The following is a 24739-nucleotide window of genomic DNA, read 5'->3' as shown; positions in this document are numbered from 1 at the left end:
AGTGCCTTTAGCCACTGACCCATCTTCCCAGCCCCAGGAGTATAGCTCTGCCAGGCCTGGTGGTGTAGACACATAATCCCAGCAGAAGATACAAGGCCTGCCTGAGCCCCAGAGTGAGTTCAACTCCAACCTGGCAACTTAATGAGACCCTGTCTCAAAATGAAGAGCAAAAAGCAGGCTGGGGATATAGCTCAGTGGTGGCACAGTGCTTGCCTAGCATGCCCAAGGCCCTGAGTTCAACCCACAACACCATAAGAAAGCGCATTTAGTAATTTTTGGTATATTCACAGAGTTGCAAAGCCATCCCCTCTGTCCACTACCAGAACTTTCTCTCTTCTCAAATGGAAACTCTGTCCCCACTCCTTGTGGGACAACACTGTCGTCTGGGGATAGCATGGTAGCTCCTATCCTCTCAGAACAGCTACATCTCACAAGATCCAGCCTGTGTGGGCTTGGTGGCCTGCGTTTGCCATCCAAGAACTGGGAGGTGGAGACAGGCAGGGCTCGCTGAGCAGCCGGTCTTGTCTACTTGGCAAGCTTCACACCAATAAGAGATGCTGCCTCGAAAGCAAGCAAACGAACAAACAGGTGAATGGAGTCTAAGGAAGACACGTCCCTGCACACATATGAACATATGTGTACACAAACACACATGCACGCACACACATGTACCTGCACACCTATTAACATGCACATATGCAAACACATGTACCCTCACACATATGAACATGCACGTACACCCATACCTGCACACATATGAACATGCATGCACATACATGTACCTGCATACACATGAACATGCACTATGCAAACACTCATGTACCCATGCACATACGCACATATACCTGCACACATATGATCATGCACATGTGCGTGCATTCGTACACACACACACAAACACAGAGAGCTTGGGCCCAGTGATCTTTCCTCGTCGAAGGAGGAGCTGGAGAGGATCAAGACCCTCCCCTGAGAGCTCAGCCACTTCCTCCCGGCCCTCCCTCTCAGACGCACACAATCTTCCTCCGCTGCACTTGGTCTCATGGTCTCCCGAGGCACCAGAACACATTATGTGTGGAAGCTGAATAGATGGGGGGGGGACTCCATCCATCTATGCAGTTATGGGGGGAAGTCATTGTCCAAGCTGGGGGCAGACTTTTCAGTGATGCAGCTGTTTAGGGGTCACCCATGTAGCCATCACCGTAGCTCTGTAAATAAGCTCATTAGACTCATTGTTTCCCCAAACTGGACTTGGAGTCTTCCTTTTTTTTAAGGTGTGTGCCATCACGCCCACCTCAGTTTTACTATTTATTTATTTAAGAGAGAGAGAGAGAGAAAGAGGAAGAGAAAGCCTTGCCAGGGCCTTTAGCCACTGCAAATGAACTCCAGATGCACGCACCACCTTGTGCATCCGGCTTTACGTGGGTACTGGAGAATCAAACTTGGATCCTTAGGCTTCGCAGGCAAGCACCTGCAAAGCAAGTGCTAAGCCATCTCTCCAGCCCCAGTCTTTTTTTTTCTTCCTTTTTTTATGAGAGAAAGAGAGAGAATTGGCTCTCCAGGGCCTCCAGCCCCTGCAATTGAACTCCAGACGCTTGCACCACCTTGTGCGCATGCACGATCTTCGCACTGGTGTTACCCTGTGTGTCTGGCTTACTTTGGACCTAGCGAGTCTAACATGGGTTCTTAGGCTTCACAGGCAAGTGCCTTAACCGCTAAGCCATCCCTCCAAGCCCTTGTTTTGTGTTTTTGGTGTGTTGGTGTCCTACTTGAAGTGAATAGATGTTTGTTCACGTCTCCCCAGAAAAAAATTGACTCAATGCCACTAAATGCTGGCAAGCACCATCGTCTCTGTCTCGGTGACAGCTCTTGCAAGGGCCTCCTGTGGCTCCTGCAATGGCGTCCTTCGGGAGTTCTCTCGCATACTTGGATAGAATATGCGAGGTTTATGTTACTCTTTTCTTTTGTTTTTCCGAGGTAGGGTCTCACTCTAGCCCAGGCTGACCTGGAATTCCTCCTACCTCTGTCTCTGAGAGCTGGGTCTTGTCACCTCTTGTTTATGACAAGCGTCTTGGCAGCTCCTCAGTATTCCCAGAAGTGTCTGGACTCATTCAGCGTCCTGCTCCCCTACCCTGCATGCCTGCTGGAATCATAGCAATGAGTGACACCACCCTACATTTCCTGAGCACTACCCATAGGACAATGTGTGCCCAAAGCACCCAGAAAGCCATGATCCTAGGTGAGATTTGTTTCCGGATCCTTCAGACCTGAGACCTATGAAGGTTCCTCCCTGCCCTAAACCAGCCATGTGAACAAAAGGCTGCCCCACACCCACCCACAGTGGTGACCTCAACTGGGAGTTCCCACAACTTCACTGGCCCTTGGACATCCCTTCCATACCAAAGATGTGGAAACTGAGGCTCAGAGGGAAAAGGGACACATGTTTCCTGCACGCCTTCTCAATACTATATACAGTGTATCTTCATTGTTCCTGTTATCCTAAAGAGGCAAGATCAGCCCATTTCACAGAGGGGAACACTGAGGTTCGGGGTGTTGAGGACTTCTACTCCAGGTCATAGAGCTACTTAGTGGCTCAACTTCTAACTCTAATGATGCCCTCCTGCCTCTGCGACAAAGAACAGAGGGTTGGGACGCCCCGCCCCCACCTCCAGCAGTGGCCGTGGGGCCCCTGTGAGAATCAGGAGCAGACCTGGCAGGTGAGGCTGTGAGTCAGTGCCAGGAGGAGGCGGAGGCAGCACAAGAGACAGACTCCACAGCCCGGCACTGCCAGGGCCCGCCGGAGTGCGTGGGCTGGGTGGCACGTTGGCTCCAAGAGGCAAGAGGTGACTAAGAGCGCCGAGGAGGGGCAGCAGGTAGAACGAGGTCCAGAGATCTTAGCTGAGGACTCATCGTCCTGTTTGGCTTGATTTCTGTGTACCGCACCGTGGTCGTCATCGTCTGGAATGTCAGCGTTCCAGAGTCTCTCCTTGGTTTCATCCAGCCTTGGAGCTGTACAGGGTGTGTCCTCTCCCCTCGCGCTGCTCCTCTGTTCAGCGCTATCCTTCCCTTCCCCGCCCAGGGGAGCCTGCTCCCTAGCCTGCATTCCAGGCTTCGCTGCCTTCCACCTGGCAGATTGCTTCGCAGACCCAGAACACGCTGCGGCTTCCCTGTCACTCAGTTCCTTTGTTAGCCACCCCTCTGCTACAAGGCTGCAAGGGTGACTTGTTTGAAATTTTGTTTATTTGGTTTTTAATAAGTATTTATTTATTTATTTGAGAGAGAGATAGACACTATGGGTGTGCCAGGGCCTCTTGCTATTGTAAACAAACTCCAGACTTCATGCGCCACTTTGTTCATCTGGCTTTATGTGGACATTGGGGAATTGAACCCAGGCAGGCAGACTATAAAAGCAAGAGGCAGGGCTGGAGAGATGGCTTAGCAGTTAAAGTGTTTACCTGTGAAGCCTAAGAATCCAGGTTTGACTCTCCAGGACCCACATAAACCAGACGCACAAGGTGGCGCATGGCGTTGGAGTTCATTTGCAGTGGCTATAGTCCCTGGCACACCTATTCTCTTTCTCTCCCTCTATTTCTTTCTTTTTTAAAAATTTTTTAAAATTAGTTTAGTATTCAGCAAATACAGGCAGTTTGGTACCATTATTAGGCTCATCTGTAGCCTACCCCCTCTCCATTGGCCCCTCCTTGTTGAGGTATATGGGTCGTGCATTGTGGCCCACATGTTAGCCCACAGCTATTGGTACGATAAATGTCTCTGCATATCATGACCCAACATGTGGCTCTGACATTCTTTCCGCCCCCTCTTCCGCAAAATTACCCTGAGCCATGTTGGGTTCATTTTTGGTCTGCTTCAGTGATGAGGTGTTGGGGGCCTCTGCGGCTCTGGCTCTCTGATTTGCTAGGAGTTGACTTTTCTCTGTGTTGGTCTCCTTCCCCCTTGTGCTGGTATCTGGTTCATCAGGAAAACAGCATCCTTGCTTGTTTCGCCAGTTTTCCTTAGTTTCAGCCGGGGCCCTTTTGAGGTATGATGGGGTAGCTGTCTCCTTAGGATCTGCAACTATCTAAAAAAGAGAAGCAGATTCTCCAACAGAGAGTAAGTTAGCACCAGGACAAATGAGATAACCCTTACTTTTTTTATAGAGAGTTTAATAGGTGTAAGCCCTCTTGTAGCCCATGAATGATGGTAGCTTGATATTCTCTCCCTCTATTTCTAAGAAATAAATAAAAGTTTAAAAAATATATTTAGACGGGCGTGGTGGTGCATGCCTTTAGTCCCAGCACTTGGAGGCAGAGGTAGAAGGATCACTGTGAGGTCAAGGCCACCCTGAGACTACAGCGTGAATTCTAGGTCAGCCTGGACTAGAGTGAAACCCTACCTTGAAAAACAAAACAAAACAAAACAAACAAACAAACAAAAAGCAAGAGGCATAGGTGTTAAGGAGAGAGCCCGTGGCGGGAGAACGGAGCACAGGCAGGGACCTTTATAACCAGCAGGCAGGTGGAGGCGCTGTGTGAGCTACGGCGACAATGACCACACGCAGGGGTATGAAAACAACAGGAGAAATGGACCTTGGGCTGAGCAGATGGCTCTGTAGATCAAGTGGCTGCAGTGCAAGCCTAAGGACCTGAGTTTGGATGCCCTGTGTGGTGGCATATGCCATTAATCCCAGCCAACATAGGAGAATTCTTGGGGCTTGGTGGCTACCTTGTCTCAAAAATGAGATGGAGGGCTGGAGAGATGGCTTAGCGGTTAAGCGCTTGCCTGTGAAGCCTAAGGACCCCGGTTTGAGGCTCCATTCCCCAGGACCCACGTTAGCCAGATGCACAAGGGGGCGTACGCGTCTGGAGTGCGTTTGCAGTGGCTGGAGGTCCTGGCACACCCATTCTCTCTCTCTCTCTGCCTCTTTCTCTCTCTCTCACATAAATAAATAAAAATACTAAAAACAATTAAAAACAATGAGATGGAAAGAGACTGAGGAAGACAGATGATGTTGACTGCTGGCCCCCAAACACACATATACCCACCCACAAAGGAAATAGACTCTTGTTGTTCTGGAAGTCAAAAGTTCCAAATCAGGGGTTGGAGAGATGGCTTAGTGGTTAAGGCATTTGCCCGCAAAGCCAAAGGACCCAGGTTGGATTCCCCAGTACCTATGTAAAGCCAGATACACAAGGTGGCACATGCGTCTGGAGTGTGTTCGCAGTGGCTGGAGGCCCTGGAGCTCCTGTTCACTCTATCCGGAATAGACTGAATATCTCTATTGACTCTATTTGGGATTTTAAAAATCCCATATCAAGGCTGCGTGCCACTATTGCTCAGGGGAGGATCTCGCTGCGGCTCCATTCTCTTTTTGGTTTGCAGTAATTTGTGATTTCTTGGCCTGCAGCACATTATCCCTACCTCTGCCTCAGTTGTAGCTGTAACCTTCCCCCTGGTGGCCCTCTCCTTAGGGGGACAGAAGCGAGTCACTGGCTCAGGCTCAGAGCATGGCCGCATGACCCATGACCTCATCTCAACCTGATCAATTACATCAGCCAAGACTGTCTGCAAATGAGCTCCCACTCTGGACAGACATCCAATGTGGGTGCGTTCAAGGAGAGCCATGGCACAGAAGAGAAGGCTGGGGATGGCAGTGCCCTGAGGGCACAAGCCGGCCCCCAGCTCTTCCCACCTTCCTTGCCCAGAATGGCAGGCCCGGCTCTCTTGGCTCTCTTCTAGGTTTTGTTAGAAGTCATTATCTTTCTCACGGTGACTGAAGCCCATTATCCCCGGGCAAGTTGCTGCCTGGCCAGTGGGTGGGGGCGAGGGGCCAGCTCGGGCTCCCACACTGGCACTTTCTGAGCTGACACATCTGGAACAGGAGCGCAGAGCATGCGGGTGTGGGAACGTGGGGCTGGGAGAAGCCTGACTTGTCCAGCGCTCTTCTCTGCTGCTGCTCGGAGTCCCACGTGCCCCAGGCTGTCCCAGGACAGAGGGGACAGAAGGAGATAAAGGTGGGAAGCCTCCTCTGGTGTAAGTTCTTGTTTCCAGGCACAGCAAATCTGAATGGTCCCAGATCTTTGGAAGAGGGTCACAGTCTCCCCCACCCTGAATGGACACCTATCTCCCAACCTGAACGTTTGCTTGTCCCTCTGCCTGCGACCCTTCCTTCCCCTATCACATGCTTTGATTCCTTTACACAGTTGCATAGGATCTCAGATCCTAGATGGAGCCTCCCACCACCCATGCTTCCAGAACACACACCATCTTTCCTCCTTTTTTTGTATGTGTGCAGTGTGTGTGCATGTATATGTGGGTGTACGCATGGGCACATATGTATGTGTGTGCATAAGACAGAGGTTAATGTTTGGTGTTTTCCTTAGTTTACACTTTATTTTTATTTATTTTTAAAATTTTGTTTATGTGTGTGTATAAGAGAGAGAGTGACAGAGAGAATGAGGTACACACCAGGCCCTCTTGCCACTGCAAATGAACTCCAGATGCATGCATTCTTCACTTTGTACTTCTGGCTTCTTTGTTTTTAAATAAAAAATATTTTATTCTTTTATTTGCAAGGGCAGGAGAAAGTAAGAAAGAGAGAAAGGATATGGGCATGCTAAGGCCTCTTGCCACTGCAAATGCATTCCAGATGTGCCACTTTGTGCATTTGGCTTGACATGAGTACCAGGGATGTGAGTCTGGGCTAAACCTGGGCCAACAAGCTTTTGCAAGCAAGCACCTTTAACAGCTGAGCTGTCTCCTCAGCCCCACTTTAACTTTTATTTATTTATTTATTAATATTTTATTTTTGGGCTGGAGGGATGGCTTAGCAGTTAAGGCATTTGCCTGCAAAGCCAAAGGACCCAGGTTCAATTCCCCAGGACCCACGTTAGCCAGATGTAAAAGGGGGCGTAAGTATCTGGAGTTTGTTTGCAGTGGCTGGAAGCCCTGGCATGTCCGCTCGCTCTCTCTCTCTCTTGCTCTCACTCTCTCCCTCTTTCTCTGTCAAATAAATAAATTTTAAAAATATTTTATTTTTATTTGTTTATTTGAAACTGAGAGAAAGAAGCCGAGAGAGGGAGATAAAGAGAGAATGGGCACCGGCAGTGCCTCTAGCCACTGCAAACGAACACCAGATGCATGTGCCCCCTTGTGCATATGTCAGCCCTGGGGAATCGAACCTGGGTCCTTTGGCTTCACAGGCAAGTGCCTTAAACAGCAAGCCACCTCTGCAGTCCATCACCACTTTATTTTACTTTTTGATTTTCGAGGTAGGGTCTCACTCTAGCTCAGGCTGACCTGGAGTTCATTCTGTAGTCTCAATGTGGCCTCGAACTCACAGTGATCCTCCTACCTCTGCCTTCCACGTACTGGGATTAAAGGCATGTGCCACCATGCCCAGCTCCCCACTTTATTTTATTTTTATTTTTATTTTTTTATTTTTTTGGTTTTTTGAGGTAGGGTTTCACTCTAGCCCAGGCTGACCTGGAATTCACTAAGGAGTCTCAGGGTGGCCTCGAACTCACAGTGATCCTCCTACCTCTGCCTCCCAAGTGCTGGGATTAAAGGCGTGTGCCACCACGCCCGGCTCCACTTTATTTTTTTGAGGCAGGGTCTCTCATTAAACCTGGAGCTCACCAAACAGGTTAGAATATGGGGCTTCAGAGATCCTCCTGTCTCCACCTCCCAGCACTGGGATTACAGGCCTAGAAAGCCACACCCATCTTAAACATGGATGCTGGAGATTTGAACCCAGGTCTTCATGCTTGCTTGGCAAGCACTTTACGTATTCTCCCCAACTCCCTCTCTTTCTTCCTTGTGATGTTTCCTGAAGGGCAAAGCCACGTCTTCTTTGCTCACCTGTGTCCTCGGGCAGCCCAGGGGCAGGAGTGGACATGGCTGTCCTGCTGTCCTTCCCCTCCAAAAGCCGGTGCTCCTGGCTTCTTCTTGCCACAGTATGAGTGGAGCCAGCCAGGAGCAGGACAAGGAGGTCATGGATGAGGAGAGGTGAAATGGGGTCCTTGGCAGGATGTCCTCTAAGAAGTGATGGCCATATATGTGTATATAGCCTGAGAACTCAGTGAAAGAACTTGGCAGCTGTGTGAGGAGTCAGGTCAAAGTGTTGAAGGCAGGAAGAGTAGCAAGTGCAAAGGCCCCAAGGCAGGGACCAGCTTGGCAGGTTTGAGGGCCAGAAAGAAGGGCGGTGGGAACGAATATAGGTGAACCTCGGGATTTGTTCCAAGCGTGTTAGGAGCCAGGGAGTAGTGTGTCCTGACAATGCCAGCACTGTGGTGGCAGGTGTGCTTGATACTGGAGCCACATGAGCTCAGGTCGAGGGACAGGCCTTTGGGAGATTCAAGTCTCCCAAGCCATCGCTGCCTCCAGCCATCTCTGCTCTGCAGACACTGGTTGACGTGGAGACAGTCACAGCAGGTGGAGCAGAGAAAGTGGCCTGTGCAAAGAGGTGACAGGGGCCCGTCTCACCATCCAGATCCCAATCCAGATGACGAGAAATAACTCACAGACCAGGAGAACCTGCTTCTCAGGCACCCAGAGGGCAGGGTGGGTGGGGGCTCATGGCTCAGCAGTAGAGCATTTGCCTAGCATGTGCGAGGCTCCAGGTTCCATCCCAAAGGACTAGGAAAAAAAGAAAGAAAGCAAAGAAGGCAGTACTGGGCTGGGAAGATGGCTCAGCTGTTAAAGGTGCTTATTTGCAAAGCCTGCCAGCCCAGGTTCGATTCCCCAGTGCCCATGTGAAGCCAGTTGCACAAAGTGGCGTATGCATCTGGAGATTGTAACGCAAGAGGCCCTGGTGTACCCATTCTCTCTGCCCCCTCTTCTTGGGGAAAAAACAAAAGATATATACGTCAATACGGATGGCTTCGCACATGACAGTCAACTGCTCTGCTACTCACTTACACCTCAGCCCTCTTGTTCTCTTTTCTTTTTTTTTTTTCCTTTTTTCTTTTTTTATGAAACAGAGTCTCACGATGTAACCCAGGCTAGCCTTGATGCTTTGATCCATCTACCCTGCCCGCCCTCCTCCAGGGATTACGAATGTGTCCCACTAGGCCTAGCAAAAAATTACTTAAAGATATATATTTTTAATGATATAAAGCCAGGTGTGGGTGCTGTCATACCCGGATGGGAGCCTGGCCTGGCTTCTCACTGGAACCAAGTCGGTGGAAACTGGCTGCAACAGCAGCTCCAGGCACAGCGCGCCTCCTCTTGTGTGCTGCCCCAGCTGCGCAGAGGTGGGCATCAGCAGCCCACTGGCGCCACAGCCATGCTTGCCCCTGAGCCGGCAGTGCTTGTCACGGCTCTGTCCTGGCAGCTGCTCCCACACCTGCCTGCTTCAGCAGCATTTGAAGATGCTACTTTCCCCTGTTCCAGGGAGGCACTGCTCAGAGTGGCATGTTCCATCCAGGTTGGGCCAGGGACATGGTTTAGCGAGGTGCCTGCCATGTAGGCATGGGGACCTGAGTTTGGATCACCAGAACCCACGTAAAAACCAGCTGTGGTGGTGTTTATCTGCAAACCCATCTCTGAGGAAGAGGAGATGGGAGGGTCCCTGGGGCTCACTGGCTCGTGAGTCTAGCAGAATCAGTGAGTCCTGGGTTCAGTGCGAGACTCTGTCTCAGAGAATAAGGTGGAGAGGGATTGAGGAAGATACCCAGCGTTGGTCTCTGGCCTCCTCACGCATCTGCACACACATGTACACCCACACATACACAAACATGCATGTATCCATGGAGAAGGAAGGAAAGAAAACACACCTCCCCTTCCCTCACTGCCAAGAAGCTGCCTCAGTTAGCTTCTTTGTTCTGATCACACCCAGGCTCTACTCTGTCACTTGGACAGACAACAATGTCCCCCTCATCCTAGCTGAACTGTGAGGGGGTAATTTCTTTCCCCTGGCATCAGGAACCTGTGAGGCAAGATGAAGTACTGTGGTAGTTTGAATGGGATTGTTTGAATGTATGGCTCCACAGACCCAGGTATTTTATTCAAATTTAGCCCCTAGCAGGCATCTACCAGGTGGTGTAGCACTGAGGGAAGTTGGAGTCCAGCCCTGAGGTGTGTCTGGGGGAAGATCTTGAGTCCAGGCTAAGGCGTGTGGAGAGCAGCTGGAGCTCTGGTTGTTTTGTGCTTCTTGGTGATGTTGGATGTTGGTCTCTCTGCTTCGATCTATAAAAGAGAACCAGCTTCTTCTGCCATTCCTTGTGTTCCCCCAGATTTGAAAGCCTGAAATAGATCCCTTCCTCATACAAGCTGTGTCTGATTGGATGTTTGTCCCCGCTATGAGAAGCTGACTGGCACAGAGACTGGTTTTAGGTTGCTGAAGCTACAACTGTTGATTACCACCATCAAGAGTGGGCCAACTGTTTTATATTGACACAATGGAAAAGATGCCCAAGGGTTAAATTCACCAAGGAAAGGCTCAACAAGTAGGAATACAAATTATTTTATAAGGAAGAAACTTAAAGAAAGAATTCTAAAGGCATATGCTGCTCTCCAAGGTCAAGATTTATTTCATCCCTGGATTTACAAATTGGCTGTGCCACTGCTCAGCTGGTATTGGTTTTGGAAGCATGAAAAGTGCTCGGAAGTGGGTCATGATGTGCACATGGTACCAGGAACTGCTGCTGAGGTGTGGTATGTGAAGCAGGGTGATGTCCCTGTGTAGAGACCAATGAGACCATTTTCTGAAGTTGAATCGGGAGCCACCACTGAGATGCAACCTCTGAAATGTGGTTGTTGGAGTCTCTGTGTTGGAGACCAAAAAGGCCATTGTATGATGCTGTGAAAATGGACCATGGTTTTCAGTGTAGACTTGAAGATGTTTTGTATGTACCAGGACTGTGCAAATGGCTACCATCGAGCGCTGCTGACTTGGGATGAGTTCTCCCTGGATTACTTAGCCCAGCTAGAGGGGCAGAATTAGAAAATCCAAAGACTGTCGGCATTGCTTATGGATGCCAGATTTGAACTGCAGATTTCTGATGTTTTCCTGATGGGCGTTGGTCCAGTCTCTCCTTGTTATGCCTTTTTTCAATAGAAGTGTTTACTCTGTGCCATTATGTATTGGAGGTATTTAACTCATTTTGATTTTGTAGGACTTATAGTTATGAGACAGTTGTATATCTCAGGTGAGACTTTGGACTTAGAACAGTCTTAAAGTTGGTAAAGCTCATGGGACTTTTGAAGTTAGAGTAAGTACAATTTGCACTGTGAGATGGTCATGAGTCTATGGGGGCCAAGGGCTCAATTTGGTGGTTTGATTAGGCATTTTTTGATTTTAAAATTCCTACTTTGAGCCCCTAGCAGGCAGATCCCTGCTACAGGGGGTATGCCTCTGCAGGCAGATCTTGAATCCAGCCCTAAGGTATGTGGAGAGCAGTTTGGAGCTCTAGCTGTTTATGCCTGCTGACTATTTGATGGTGTCTCTCTGTTTGGATCTATGAAAGTAAGCCAGTGTATTCTGCCATTGATGTTGTTCCTTTTCTCCCATAAGCTCCTTTTGGCCAGATGTTTGTCCAGCAATGTGAAGCTGACTGCAACAGTTACCTGTTGAGCTGGGAAGGAGTATTTTATTCTTGTCCTAGGGCTGGAGAAGCAGGAGATTAAACTCACTAATCAACTTCTTGACTCCTTGGGGTTTGGGAGGTTACAGATAATAGCAAAAGATTAACTTGGAAGATGGTTTAGTATTTGAAGTGCATGCCACACCAGCATGAGACACCTACATAAAATGTTAAGTAATAATGGCCTTCCTGTAATCCTAGCACTGGGGAGATGGAGCAGGAGAATCCCTGGGGCTTGCCAGCTACACTAGACTAGTGAGTTCTGGGGTTAGTGAGAGATCCTGTCTCAAAACATTAGGTGGAAAGGGACACCTGACATTGACTGCTGGCATTCATATATACATGCACATGAATGCGCCTGTACACATAAATACAATCTCTCTCTCTCTCTCTCTCTCTCTCTCTCTCTCTCTCTCTCATATGCACACACACACCCTCACACACAAAAGAAATGAGGGGTTGCAGATATAGCTGTGAAGATAGTACTTGTATAGTATGAGGGAGGCCCTGAGTTTGGTTTCCAGCACTGCAGAAGAAAAGTAAATAGAAGAAATGAGAGGGAGAGGTAGGCCAACCAAGAGGAGGCATGTGTCCTGGCCCTGTCAGCTGCTACAGCACTGGAGCATCATCTAGCACCTCAAAGATAAGTAAGATCAGGGCCCTGTAGAAATTTCAGTTAAGTCAGGCAGGCAGTACAAAATTAGGACAGGGTAACTATTTTTCTCACATTGTCTCAAGATGATGGCCATAGGACAGAGAGTCCTGAAGAGGGGAGGGAAGGGCAGAGTCCACAGAGCTTTGTGCTTCTTTCTCTGTTATTAGAGAAAATTCTAGAACAAGGGTGCACTGTAGCTTGTATGTCAGTGAAGGGAAGTAAACCCTCAGGCCAACTCCTAACCTATGGGGCAAAAGGAAGCAGGATGTTAGTAAATTGACATCAATCCCAATTCACTTTGGGAGTGAAGGATGGCCATGAGCCCAAACAGAAGGAACTTCCTCTGGTGATAACTGCTTCTTCAACATTCCCCAACCCAACCCTCTCAGCAATATGATATGATGCTGTCATACTTACTTTGCAAAAGAGGAAATTGAGGCTCAGAGAGGTCAAATGACTTGTCCAAGAGTACACAGTTATGGTACAAAGGCAGAGCCAAGCTTGAAACCAGGCTGCCAGACTCCAGCCTTTGCATGTGAAAAACTGGGTGATTGTGTCTTTCAAGGAGGGTTATGATGACCTGGTGGGGCAGGGGTCCAGAAAGGAGGGCACTGCGGTCATTGAGTCTCACTGTGATGGTAGTTTGGGTGATTATCCCTGTCTGAAAGATGGGGAGATTGGTGTTGAGTATAGGTTAATGTCAAGATAAGAGCTGAGGCCTGATGGGAGGCTGGACGATCTGTCTGGTCTCTATTATAGGTGACATTTTTACTAGGCACTCTGTCTGCTACAAACTACAGAGCTGACAAGTTGCACAAGGGAGTGGCTTGCATTTTAAAAGTAATGATATGAATGAACCTGTGTAAGCCAGCTGGTGTGGCACCCATGCTGCAGGCCAAATGCCCATCCATGCTGGGGGCTGGGGGTATGTCAGACCCAGTGATCCACCAGAGCCTGAAGCCCCTATGTGATATAGCAGCAAAAATTCTGGCTGTGGCCCTGGAGAGCTTTGGGTATGGGGTGCAGCCTCTAGCCTAGCCTCTGAGTTTCATGTTGTCATGGAAAGAATGTAGTATGTGGCTAGACCGCTTAGTAACTAAGGTGCTGGCTATGCAAGCATGAGGATGTGAGTTCAGATCCCTAGCACCCTCGAAAAAGCAGGGAATGGTGGCACATGCCTGTAATCCCTGTTCAGGGAATCCCTGGCTAGCTAATCTAACCAAATCATCCAGCTCTAGGTCCAATGTGGGACCTCATCTCAAAAAGTAAGTCAGAATAAGACCTTAAATGCTGAAGATGCCACAGGCTTGGGCTGCAAGTCACTGAGAAATCAAGCTGGAGCTGAGCTGGAAGCCTCCTCCCTGTTGACTAGCTGTCAGGATACTAGAAAGACCTATGCAGCCTGTTGGGTGAAAGAAGTCATTAAGGTCTTAGCCAGCAGTGGACACTGTAAGTTCTACGGTTGGCCAGTCAGGCCAAATGTACCAACTGGTGCAATGGTGGCATGTCTGCTTTTGGGGAAAGCAAATGGCTCTCTGATTGGATTTGAGGCTTGCTCTACGGGATGAAATTCAATCCTGGCATTGAAAATCTAATGAAAAGCCTATGACTGAGGCAATCATAAGCCCTACAGGGAAACTAGTACTGTTTTCTGGCTAAATGGATATATTCTGCCCACCAAACTTTCCTCTAAATACCCACATTTATGCCCATATATTCATGCTACTCTCACGTCTGGTTAGAGAAGCTTCACTTTTTAGATGGCAGTGACCACTAGGAGACTCAAAACTCACCAAAGAAGAGACAATAAAGTGTTCAGAATTACGTGAGGGCAGCCTGGACTAGAGTAAAACCCTACTTTGAAAGAGCAAATAGATAAATAGATAAATAAATAAATAAAATATATATAAATGTATGTATCTCATTTGGGGCCTGGAGAGATGGCTTAGTGGTTAAGACACTTGCCTATGAAGCCTAAAGAATCAGGTTCAATTCCCTAGTACTCACATAAGCCAGATGCACAAAGTGGCACATGCATCTGGAGTTTATCTATAGTGGCTGGAGGCCCTGGCATACCCATTCTCTCTCTCTGCTTGTTGTTGTTGTTGTTGTTCTCCTTCCCCTCCCCCTCCCCCTCCTCCTCTCTCTCTCCCTCTTTTGGTTTTTCAAGGTAGGTCTCACTTTAGCCCAGGCTAACCTGAAATTCACTATGTAGTCTCAGGGTGGCCTCAAACTCACGGCGATCCTCCTACCTCTGTCTCCCAAGTGCTGGGATTAAAGGCGTGTGCTACCATGCCCAGCTATTTCTCTTGTTCTTAAATAAATAAATAAAATATTAAAAATTATCACTTGGGCTGGAGAGATGGTTTAGTGGTTAAGGTACTTGCCCATGAAGCCTAAGGACCCAGGTTCAATTCTCCAGTATCCACATAACACTAGATATACAAGGTGGCACATTCGTCTGGAGTTTGTTTGCAGTGGCTAGAGGCCCTGGCATGCCCATTCTCTCTCTATCTGCATCTTTATGTCTCTGACTCAAATAAATAAATATTTCAAAAAATGATCACTTTAGGGGTGGAGACATAGCATAGTAGTTAAGGCACTTGCCTGTGAAGCATAAGGACCTATGTTTGACTCTCCAGATCCCACATAAGCCAGACGCACAAAGGTGAGGCAAGCACAAGGTTGCACATGCCCACTAGGTAGCACAAGCATCTGGAGTGCAGGAACTGAGGCCCTGGTATGCCAGTTCTCTCTCCCACTCCCTCGTCTGTCTCTTTCTCAAATTTAAAAAAAAAAAAAAAAGATTACTTTATCTGTGTGCACCTTTGATCCCAGCACTCAGGAGACAGAGGGAGGATTTCTGTGAATTTGAGGCCATCCTGGGACTACAAAGTGAATTTCAGGTCGACCTGGGCTAGGATCAGACCCTACCTTGAAACCCCTCCCCCGCCAAAAGATCACTTTAATGAGTAACACTGGAATTTTCATATATCAGCTAATAAATTTTATGTAATACACCTTTTGCCTAACCATCTTTCTTTTTGGCATTAGGTTGACATGATAAATTCTTTTAAAAAGTATTTTACTTTTATATATCTGGGGGGGGGATGGGCATGTCAGGGCCTCCAGCTGCTGCAAACTCCAGATGCAAGCACCATTTGTACATCTGGCTTACATGGGACCTTTGGCTTTGCAGGCAAGCACCTTAACTGCTAAGCCATCTCTTCAGCCCAACATGATGAATTCTTATTTGTAACTTGCTCCTTTACAAAAGTCTTTTCCCATTTATAAAAATTAAGGCCCACTGTTCATGTTATGAGACAGTTCTGTGAGTTTCATAAAAAAGCATGGGTCAGCGTAACTACAACCACAATCAGAATACATTATTCTTCCTGTCCTGTCATGTAACTACCTAAAGTTTGACCGTGAGGCCAGGCATGGTGGCATATTTCTGTCACCCCAGCACTCAGGATCAGAGGCTGAGACAGGAAGATAAGAGAATTTGAAGCCAATCTGGGCTACATGGTAAGACCCAAATAAATAACCAAATACATAAACTATCAAAATAAATGAATACAAATATATAAATAAATGTGACAATAAATAGATGAAACCATGTTAGCTGGATGCCGCTGTGCCTGCCTGTAATCCCAGAATTTGAGAAGAGGAGGCTGTAGAGTATAGTTTGTGACCTGCCCAGGTAGACCACAAGACCTGTCTCAAAAAGCCCTTCCCCTAAAATAAGGATAAAATGTGACCGAGAATGTCAGCCATGCTGTCCGGGGTTGGGAAGGGCAACGGCTTTACTCTCTTTGTGGACTATTCAAGTTGTCCCCTCTGATTTTCAATCTTTAAGGGATGGGAATGAATGGATCTGGGATTTCTGAAAGCTATGGAAAATGACTACTCCCTTACCTGCAAAGTCTATTAGCGCTGGAAACTGGTTCCTATGCCACCTCCCCGGGCAGCTTCCATCACCCCAGCTGGCAAGCTAGATCTTCTCTCCATGGTTACTGCTTAGAGGACACTCACAGTGGTATTACCCCCCCCCCTCCCCGCAGCTTTCTGCTCCCAGCTCTAAGACCATGCCTGGCTGGTACAGGCTGCAGGTGTGAAATGAGTGACCATTCACCTTTACTGAGCTACATTTGGTACTGGGCCAGTTTCTTAGGAGACGGACATCCTAGGAGTGGTGTGCATGGGGGTCAGGTGCATCAAACAGGTGCCTCTGAGAAGTGGGTATTTTTTCCGGGCCGGACCCTGGATTCAGGGAGCTGTAATTCTTCTACCTCAGCCTCTTGAGTGCTGGGATTACAGGTGTGGATTATAGGATGTGGACAGCTTTAGTTTTATTATTTATTTATTTATTTATTTTTGAGGCAGAGTCTCACTCTAGCCCAGGCTGACCTGGAATTCACTATGTAGTCTCAGGGCGGCCTTGAACTCCTACCTCCGCCTCCTGAGTGCTAAGATTAAAGGTGTGTGCCACCATACCTGGCCAGTTTTATTATTATTATTATTATTTAAATGGAATGCTTCACAAATTTGCGTGTCATCCTTGCGCAGGGGCCATGCCAATCTTCTCTGTATTGTTCCAATTTTAGGGTATGTGCTGCCAAAGCGAGCACCAGTTTTTTTTTTTTTTTAACAAATATTATTTATGGGCTGGAGAGATGGCTTAGCAGTGAAGGCACTTGCCTGCAAAGGCTAAGGACCCACGTTCAACTCTCCAGGTTCCACGTAAGCCAGACGCACAAGGTGGCATAAGCATGCAAGGCTGTACATGTGCACAATGTGGTGCATGTGTCTGGTGCTCATTTCTCTCTCTCATAAAAAGCTACAAAAATATTATTTATTTCTTTGCAAGAAGAGAGAGAACATGGGCATTTGCCAGAGCCTTCTAGCTGCTGCAAATGAACACCAGATACATGCACCACCTTATGCATCTACCTCTATGTGGGTACTGGGGAATTGAACCCAGGCTGACAGGCTTTGTAAGCAAGTGCCTTTAACTACTGAGCCATGGATCTGGCCCTACAATTTTACTTTTTAATGAATTGATTTGAGATAGAGTCTTGCTATGTAGCTCTGGCTGGTGTCAAATTTGTGGCAATTTTCCTGCCTCAACCTTGGGATTGGGATTATAGGCATGGTCTACCATGCCCACTCTACTATTTTATGATTTAGTTTTCAAAGTAGGGTCTTGCTCTAGTCCAGGCTGACCTGGAATTCACTATGTAGTCTCAGGGTGACCTCAAACTCATGGCGATCACTTTACCTCTACCTCCCAAGTGCTGGGACTAAAGGCGTATGCCACCACGCCTGGCTATTTGAGACAGGGCTTCATTCTGTGGTCCTGGCTGGCCTGGAACTTACTATGTAGCCCAGACTGACTTCAACACTATACTGACCTTCCTGCCTCAGCATCCTGAGAGCTAGGATGACAAGCCTGAGCCACTAAGCCTGGCAATTCACAATTTTAAAATAGTAAAACATGGAGGGCCAGAGGTGTAAAGTCCCACTTATGAATTCATATTTACAGTCATTTAATAAATGCGTCTTGAATGAACAAATGGGTGGAAGGAAGTTGCACTGGGTACTGGTCAGTAGAAAGACAGTCAGGATAGTGCTGTCCTTGGTGAGCTCTCTGTGGGGGTTCAATGAAGTCACCGAGGAGGCGGGGTTCTCGTTCTCCCCCTCCTTCCTCAGAAGCCTCTTCTCAGACTCAGTGAGTTCCAGGTTGCCACTCTACCACCAACACACAAAGGTCAGTGGGGCTATTTGGCTTCTGAGTTTGTGGGCACAGAGGTCTAGTTATTGATCTCTGTCTCCAAGACAAGCACAGGCCTTGCACACAGTGGGCATTTTGAAAAGCTTGCAGAAAGGATAAAGTGGACCCAGAGAGGAGGTGGGGAGGGACAGAGGGAGGGAGAGAGGCAGAAAGAATATGAATGGGAATGGGTGTTCCAGGGCTTCTTGCTGCTGCAAAGGGGCTCCAGATGCTTACTCAACTCCAGACGCATGTGGGTACTGAAGTATAGAACTCAGGCAGGCAGGGTTTGCAAGCAAGAGTCTTTAACTGCTGAGCCATCTCCCCAGCCCATGGCCAGGTGCTCAACTCTTCACCTGTTTCTTTTTGTGACAGGATCTTGCTACTTAGCATAGGCTGGTTTCAAACTGGCAATTCTCCCGGCTCAGCCTCCTGGGTGCTGGGATTACAGGTGTGTGCCACCGAGCCTACATATTAATGTTTTCTTTCTTTTTGTGGGGAGAAGGGGTTGGAGAAGAGGAAAAGCTTGAGGCCTTAAGAGTCTCACTCTATAGGCCCGGCTGGCCTCGAATTTGCAGCAATCCCCCTGCCTCAGGCTCCCAAGTCCTGGGATTGCAGGTATGCGCTTACCAAGTCCAAAAACTGTTTCACTTCTTTCTTTGGGGTCAAGGAGACCTTGCTAGCTCCTTAGCACAGAATGGCCTCGAACTTGCAGCAATCCTCCTGCCTCAGCCTCTCGAGTGCTGGGATTGCTGCGTTTCTCTTAGCCGCCCAAGGCTGTGTCATTTTCCCCATCCTGCAGCCGGAGCGCGGAATCCCGGGCGGTCTCCGGGGCTTCCCAGCTCACACCGTCGAGACAGGCCTGCCTCCTCCACGCCGCGCCCCCAGGGCTCTCGCGTCCCCTTAAGATAGCGGTCCCGAGGGGGCTCCGCGCCGGTGACGTCAGCCTCGGCTCACTCTTCCGTCAGGTGGGAATGAAAGCTCTTTCCCGCTCTGGAGCGAGGAACACGTGGCCTTTCGGAAGCGTCCGGAGGTCCCTGGTATCTCCCAAGTGCAGACGGCAGGTTGAGCGCTGAGGCGCCGGGATACCGGTGGCGCGAACCCACCTAAACCCCCCACCGCTGGCCGGGCCGGTTAACCCCGGTCTGGGCGGGGCCTGAGAGCGGACGAGTCTCAGACGGTGAGGGAGGAGTCGGGGGTGTGGGCGGGGCCAGGCCTATGGGTAGCCAATCAGAGCTTGGTAAAGGCCGCCCGCCCTCCCTCTTGCGGAGGTGGCGCGTGCGCAGTCGATCGCGTTTCCACACATCTCTCCCCCCCTCCTCTCCTTCCCCCCCTCCCCCCCCCCCCGGTGGCGCTGACGCTCGCGCCGACGCGCCCGACGTCGGGGCACGTTGACGCCGGCGACGCGCCGCCGGGCCCGCTCCTCTGCGCTCCCCAGTGTCCGGCGGCGGGCCGGCCTTCTTGACTGGGGGCGAGCGGCGGGCTCCGGCGCCGCGGCGTGGGGCGGGCTGCTTTCGTGGGCCCCCGAGCTCGCCCGGAGCGAGCCGCAGCCCGCCTGGAGCCCCGTCGTCGTCCCTCCCGCCGGCGAGCAAGGTGAGGAGCGGGGGTTGGGGGGGGGGACACTGAGGCAGCGGCCCGGGCCGGCCGCGCGCGCCGGGGCGTCTTGGCTGTCACTCGAGGGTCGGAACGCTGCGACCCGGGCGAGGACGAGGCTGTGCAACCACGAAACCCTCAGACCCCAGTCACCGAGCACCTGTGGCTGTGGGTCGTCCCGCCAGGCCGGGGTCTTCGGCGTCAGGTGCGCCTCGGCTGTTGGGAACATCCGAGACGGGAACAGCCTCCATCATCTCCCCTTACCCCATCTGCTTCATTCTAACGGCCCGGTGGGATGACCTGCCGACTCTTCTGCATTTTGGCTTCTATTATTTATCATCGTCTGTACACTTACCCTAAGTGGACTGGACCCATCCTTTGAAAATAAAAATAAAAAATAAACCCAATTCTTCCAGTTGGAAAGAAGAAGAGAGGTTCAGGCTGGGGAGAAGGGGGACAAAAGGTAATGAGAAGGGATTTTGAACAAAATAGGCTATGTACATGTATGAACACTGTCGGTTGGGGGGGAAAAAGGTAAAAAGGAAAAAAGAAAACCACTTCTCTCTGACCCTCAGTTTTTCCCCACTGCTCTCCAAATCCAGCCCCAGAATTTCAGGGAGCCGGCAGTCCTTCCCAGGAGCTGACTGCACACATTCCTGTAAGATGCCTGATGGAGTTGGTGCTTGTCAGTTTGCCTTGGCTGGCTGCTCCTTTTTTTTCTGAGACGTGATTGGAGGCTCAACACCTCCCCGCCCCTGTGTGTGTGTTTGTGTGTGTGTATACACACGTGTGTACTCTTCCCCACTGGGGAGAGAGTAAAATAGATTAACAAGCACTTTAGTTCCCAGTGACTTAAAGGTCCAGCTTTGTAAACAAAACCCCACGGGGTTTTGCTGTCAGTGGGAGAGGTAGTCCTCTCTGTTCTTACTAACACTGTGGTCTCTCCCCTTAAAGCTGTTGTGTCATTAAGTGCATTTGTGCGCACTCTGCTTTCCCTAGCCATTTACGAGTGTTGCAGATCGGACCACCATTGAGCTGTCAGCTTTTGTTGATATGTCAGGTGTTTTGCATAACCATTTTGGGAAGAATAGTTTCTGGCGTCTTGTAAGTCCATGTAAAATTCCTGGAACTTAAAGTTTGGATCAAGCTGGAGCTCCCTAAACTGATGTGCCCTTTGTTTAGTAGCGACAGATACTCAAGACAGCTGTAGGCTTGTGTGTTCTGCATCTACTGACTGCAGTCTTTCATTTCAAGATGATGTGCGAGGTGATGCCCACCATCAGCGAGGCAGAAGGCCCCCCAGGAGGAAGTGGGAGCCATGGGTCGGGCTCCCCTTCGCAGCCGGATGCAGATTCCCACTTTGAGCAGCTCATGGTCTCCATGCTGGAAGAAAGGGACCGCCTTCTGGACACGCTGAGAGAGACTCAAGAAACGCTTGCATTAACCCAGGGGAAATTACATGAAGTTGGTCACGAAAGAGACTCTTTGCAGAGGCAACTCAATACTGCGCTTCCACAGGTATGCCCACCTTTAACTTGAAACTGCAGCTTTTTTGCCACTGAGTGTGTGTCTCTCTGGTAGCACCATTTGTTAATATGTTAGCTATTTTGCATAACTGTCTGAGTTATGGTTATGCAAGCCATGTAAAATTCCTGGGAATTAAATTTAGGAGGAAACTGGTGTTCCTTAAAGGTTGAAGCAACTGATGTGTTTCTCTTCAGTTTATGATATTTGGAGCAGTGTTTCAAAGCCTTTCTTCCCTTATGGAGTCAATGCAGAGTTAATGGTGGGGGAAAGGAGAAAGTGTTAGAACTTGAAAAGTACAAGGTGGAAAACAGAGTAGAGGGAGATAAGTAGCTACTTAGGTGTTTACGGGCTGTCTCTGTGCCATTTTACTAATTCATAATAGGTACCCTCTTGGTGCTTTCAGTGGACGTTTATACTCAGGATGGAGCTGCAATGATAAATTAGAAAATGAGTAATTACTGCCCTTAATGCAGTTCTTGGCTGTAGTCAGTTCTCCTGAAAGATTGATAAGCCAAACTTGGATTGCTTTTTTAGAAACAGTAATTTGATGTCAGAGCTATATGCAATAGCTGTATCTTTTTTGTTGGGCTAGAGTCATGACTTACTGGAATCCTAAAAGTGAACAGGTTAATTAGGTCAGACTTTACAGCACAAACTGGAAAGGATTGGTTAGTAGACATTTTATCAGGATTTTGTTTATAAGTTTCCTGTAGTTTGGCTTGTTGGACTTGTATTTGTTGTACTTGAATTTATGTGCTCAAGTGTCTAGCTGACATGTGGTGGTAATTTAGCTTTTGGAAAGAATGGTGACACAGGACATGGCTGGGAATTGACAGTGGTTTTATGTAGTTGGTTTCAGGCAGTGGGCATGATCACACCTGTTGATTCCACCTACAGTACTTTAGGCAGTGTGGTAATTTGTGCAAAGATGACAAAAAGATCCAATTGCAGCCACTTTAGCGCTGAGCTGGTTGCCCAGTGGTGTTTCTGATCACTGCTCACAGCTATGGTTTTGCCTCGCTTGCTTGTTGAGTGTGTAACATGATGGTACCCACGTTCACATCACACACCTGAGCTGTGCTTCCAGAATTTCAGACTTGGGAACCATGAAGAAAACTGTTCTGGACCATTTCCTTTCCTGGAAATGGGGTTGTCTGCTGGCTGATAATGTGTCAAGCGAGTACATGTACTCTGCTGGCAGCCAGTGCCCTTTGCAAACCTTACCTGTGGAGTGCTTCAGGGATATTCCTATTTTGTACTTGTGCACTTAGTGACCTGTCCAGTTACACTTGAGCCACTGCCTAGGCCAGGAGATGAGATGTGCATGACCAGGCTTCCTTCCTATTTATTGCCTACAACTGCCCACACTTGCAATGGTGGTTCTGACTCTTCACCAGTAATTACTTTAGCTTATTCTTAGTTTTCTCTGAAAAGCATCTAGAGTGTTCTGTCTCTGGTCTTCCGTCAACCTTTTTGTGTGTGAGGTTCTGTTGGTCTTTCTTTGTAGTATGCTGCTGTTACTGCTGTGTGGTAATCTAGCATGCAAATTTACAGTAACTTGTTCTTTCTGCAGTCATGACCATTGGCATCTCTGCTAGTTCTTACACTATTTAGAACATTTTTGGGTTTTTTTTGGCAGGAGAGGGGGGTCATGGGGCTTGCAGATCTGTATGTGTACATTGACGCCAGGTGTTTTAAGGAGTGGAGATGCAGAGAGATAAAGTGTGATTGCTCAGCTGTAGGAGAGTGCCAAAAGTGGCAGAGGTGACAGTTTCCTCCTTCCACCAGCAGTGAGAGCAGAAGTTGATGTGCTCTCCAGAGTTTAGATTTTAATGCAGTTCATCTCGTTGATCAGTTTTCTAAAGTAATATTTCATGTGTCCAGGGCTGGAGGAACAGCTCAGTGGTACAGTGACTGACTAGATGAGTCTCTCCTCTGCTCCATGGATCTTTTTGTCATCTTTGTACAAGAAGCACACTGTCTAAAGTACTGTAGGTGGAATCTGTCCTGAGGTCTGGCAGTTTAACTTTCCTGCCTTTATTCTGTAAGGTTTTCCTAGTTAATATTAGTTTATTACATTTTGAGATGTTTTAAAAATCTGCCTGATGATCTGCAAAACAAAAAAAATGTGCTGGGATTTTTGCTAGGAATGCATGTAATGTATAGACCACTGTTGGGGACATGACATCTTTTCAGTATTGCTCTTCTAATCCACAAACATGACTAGCTATGTTTCTTTTTAAAAATTTTTTTGTTTATTTTTATTTATTTATTTGTAAGCGATGGACAGAGAGAGAGAGAGAGAGAGAGAGAATGGGTGTGCCAGGGCCTCCGGCCATTGCAAGTGAACTCCAGACACGTGCGCCCCCTTGTGCATCTGGCTAACATGGGTCCAGGAGAATCGAGCCTCAAACTGGGGGTCCTTAGGCTTCACAGGCAAGTGCCTAACCGCCAAGCCATCTCTCCAGCCCAAATAGCTATGTTTCTTACTAGTATTTAGAGAGAACTGAGTTTTGTTTTATTTATTTATTCATTTATTTTTTGAGATGTGGTCTCTATGTAGCTCAGGCTCATCCTGAACTTGTATACCCAGTGTACCCAGCTAGAACTGATTTTTTTGCATGTTTGGTGATCTCCATTTTTCTTTTCAATGCTATGACTGTTTTTCTTTTTCTTGCTCTATTGTACTAGCTAGCATCTCTAGTACAGTGTTGCACTAAAGTGAAAACAAGTATTCTTGACTTGTTCCTAAAAGCTTCACTGTTTCACTTGTAATTATGGTAATTACTGTAGAGTTTTTGCAGGTATTCTCTATAAAATATGAAAATTCTTTTTTTTTTTTTTTTTTTTTTTTGAGGTAGGGTCTCACTCTAGCCCAGGCTGACCTGGAATTCACTATGGAGTTTCAGGGTGGCCTTGAACTCACGGCAGTCCTCCTACCTCTGCCTCCTGAGTGCTGGGATTAAAGGCGTGAGCCACCACGCCCGGCCTGAAAATTCTTTTTTATTCCTAAGATACTAAGAGATTTTTCTACTATGGTTTTTGAGACAGGATCTTCCTGTATAGCTCAGGGTAGACTCAAACTCATGATGATCCTGCTTCAGTCAGTCAAGTGCTGAGATTAGTACCATATGCTCTAACATCCTGATGTAACATTTGTGGGTTTTATTTCTTTTTCTCTCCCTCTCTCCTTCCCTCCCTCCCTCCCTCCCTTCCTTCCTTCCTTCCTTCCTCCCTCCCTCCCTCCCTCCCTCCCTCCCTCCCTCCCTCCCCCCTCTCATTTATTTCCTGGAGAATTATTTTTCATTTATTTGAGGGAGAGAATACAGGGCCTCTTGCCATTGCACACAAACTCCAGATGTGTGCTCCATTTTGTGCATCTGGCTTTATGTGGGTACTGGGGAATTGAACCCAGGCTTCAGGCTTTGTAAGGGGTGCCTTTAACTGCTGGGGCATCTCTAGTCCCTTTCTTCCTTTCTTTGTGATATTCCAGCATGGTGGCTCATGCCTGTATGCAGCACTTGGGAAGTTGAGTCAGGAGAATTGCTGCAAGCTTGAAAGCATCCTGGGTTACGTAGTGCATTCCAGGCCAGCCTGAGTTACAGTGTGAGT

General features: G+C 48.3%; 1 protein-coding gene and 1 non-coding gene across 10 annotated transcripts in view; one reads left to right on the top strand and one right to left on the bottom strand.

Moving 5' to 3' along the window:
* Positions 1 to 16758: 16758 nt before the first annotated feature.
* Positions 16759 to 16865, bottom strand: LOC123458171. Its single transcript, XR_006635469.1, has one exon. It is a non-coding gene; the product is annotated as a U6 spliceosomal RNA (small nuclear RNA).
* A 2645-nt stretch (positions 16866 to 19510) lies between these two features.
* Ppfia1 (PTPRF interacting protein alpha 1) overlaps positions 19511 to 24739 on the top strand; it is a 110592-nt gene continuing 105363 nt past the window's right edge. For all 9 annotated transcript variants that reach the window (XM_045146426.1, XM_004654241.2, XM_045146394.1 and 6 more), the window contains exons 1-2: positions 19511 to 19600; positions 20855 to 21118. In XM_045146426.1, the coding sequence (XP_045002361.1) occupies positions 20855 to 21118 (264 nt within the window). In that variant the 5' untranslated portion in view covers positions 19511 to 19600. The remainder of the gene's footprint in view (positions 19601 to 20854; positions 21119 to 24739) is intronic.

This window comes from Jaculus jaculus, chromosome 1 (assembly GCF_020740685.1).
Source record: "Jaculus jaculus isolate mJacJac1 chromosome 1, mJacJac1.mat.Y.cur, whole genome shotgun sequence".
Classification (NCBI taxonomy): domain Eukaryota; kingdom Metazoa; phylum Chordata; class Mammalia; order Rodentia; family Dipodidae; genus Jaculus; species Jaculus jaculus.
This window is presented reverse-complemented; position numbering and strand designations above follow the sequence as displayed.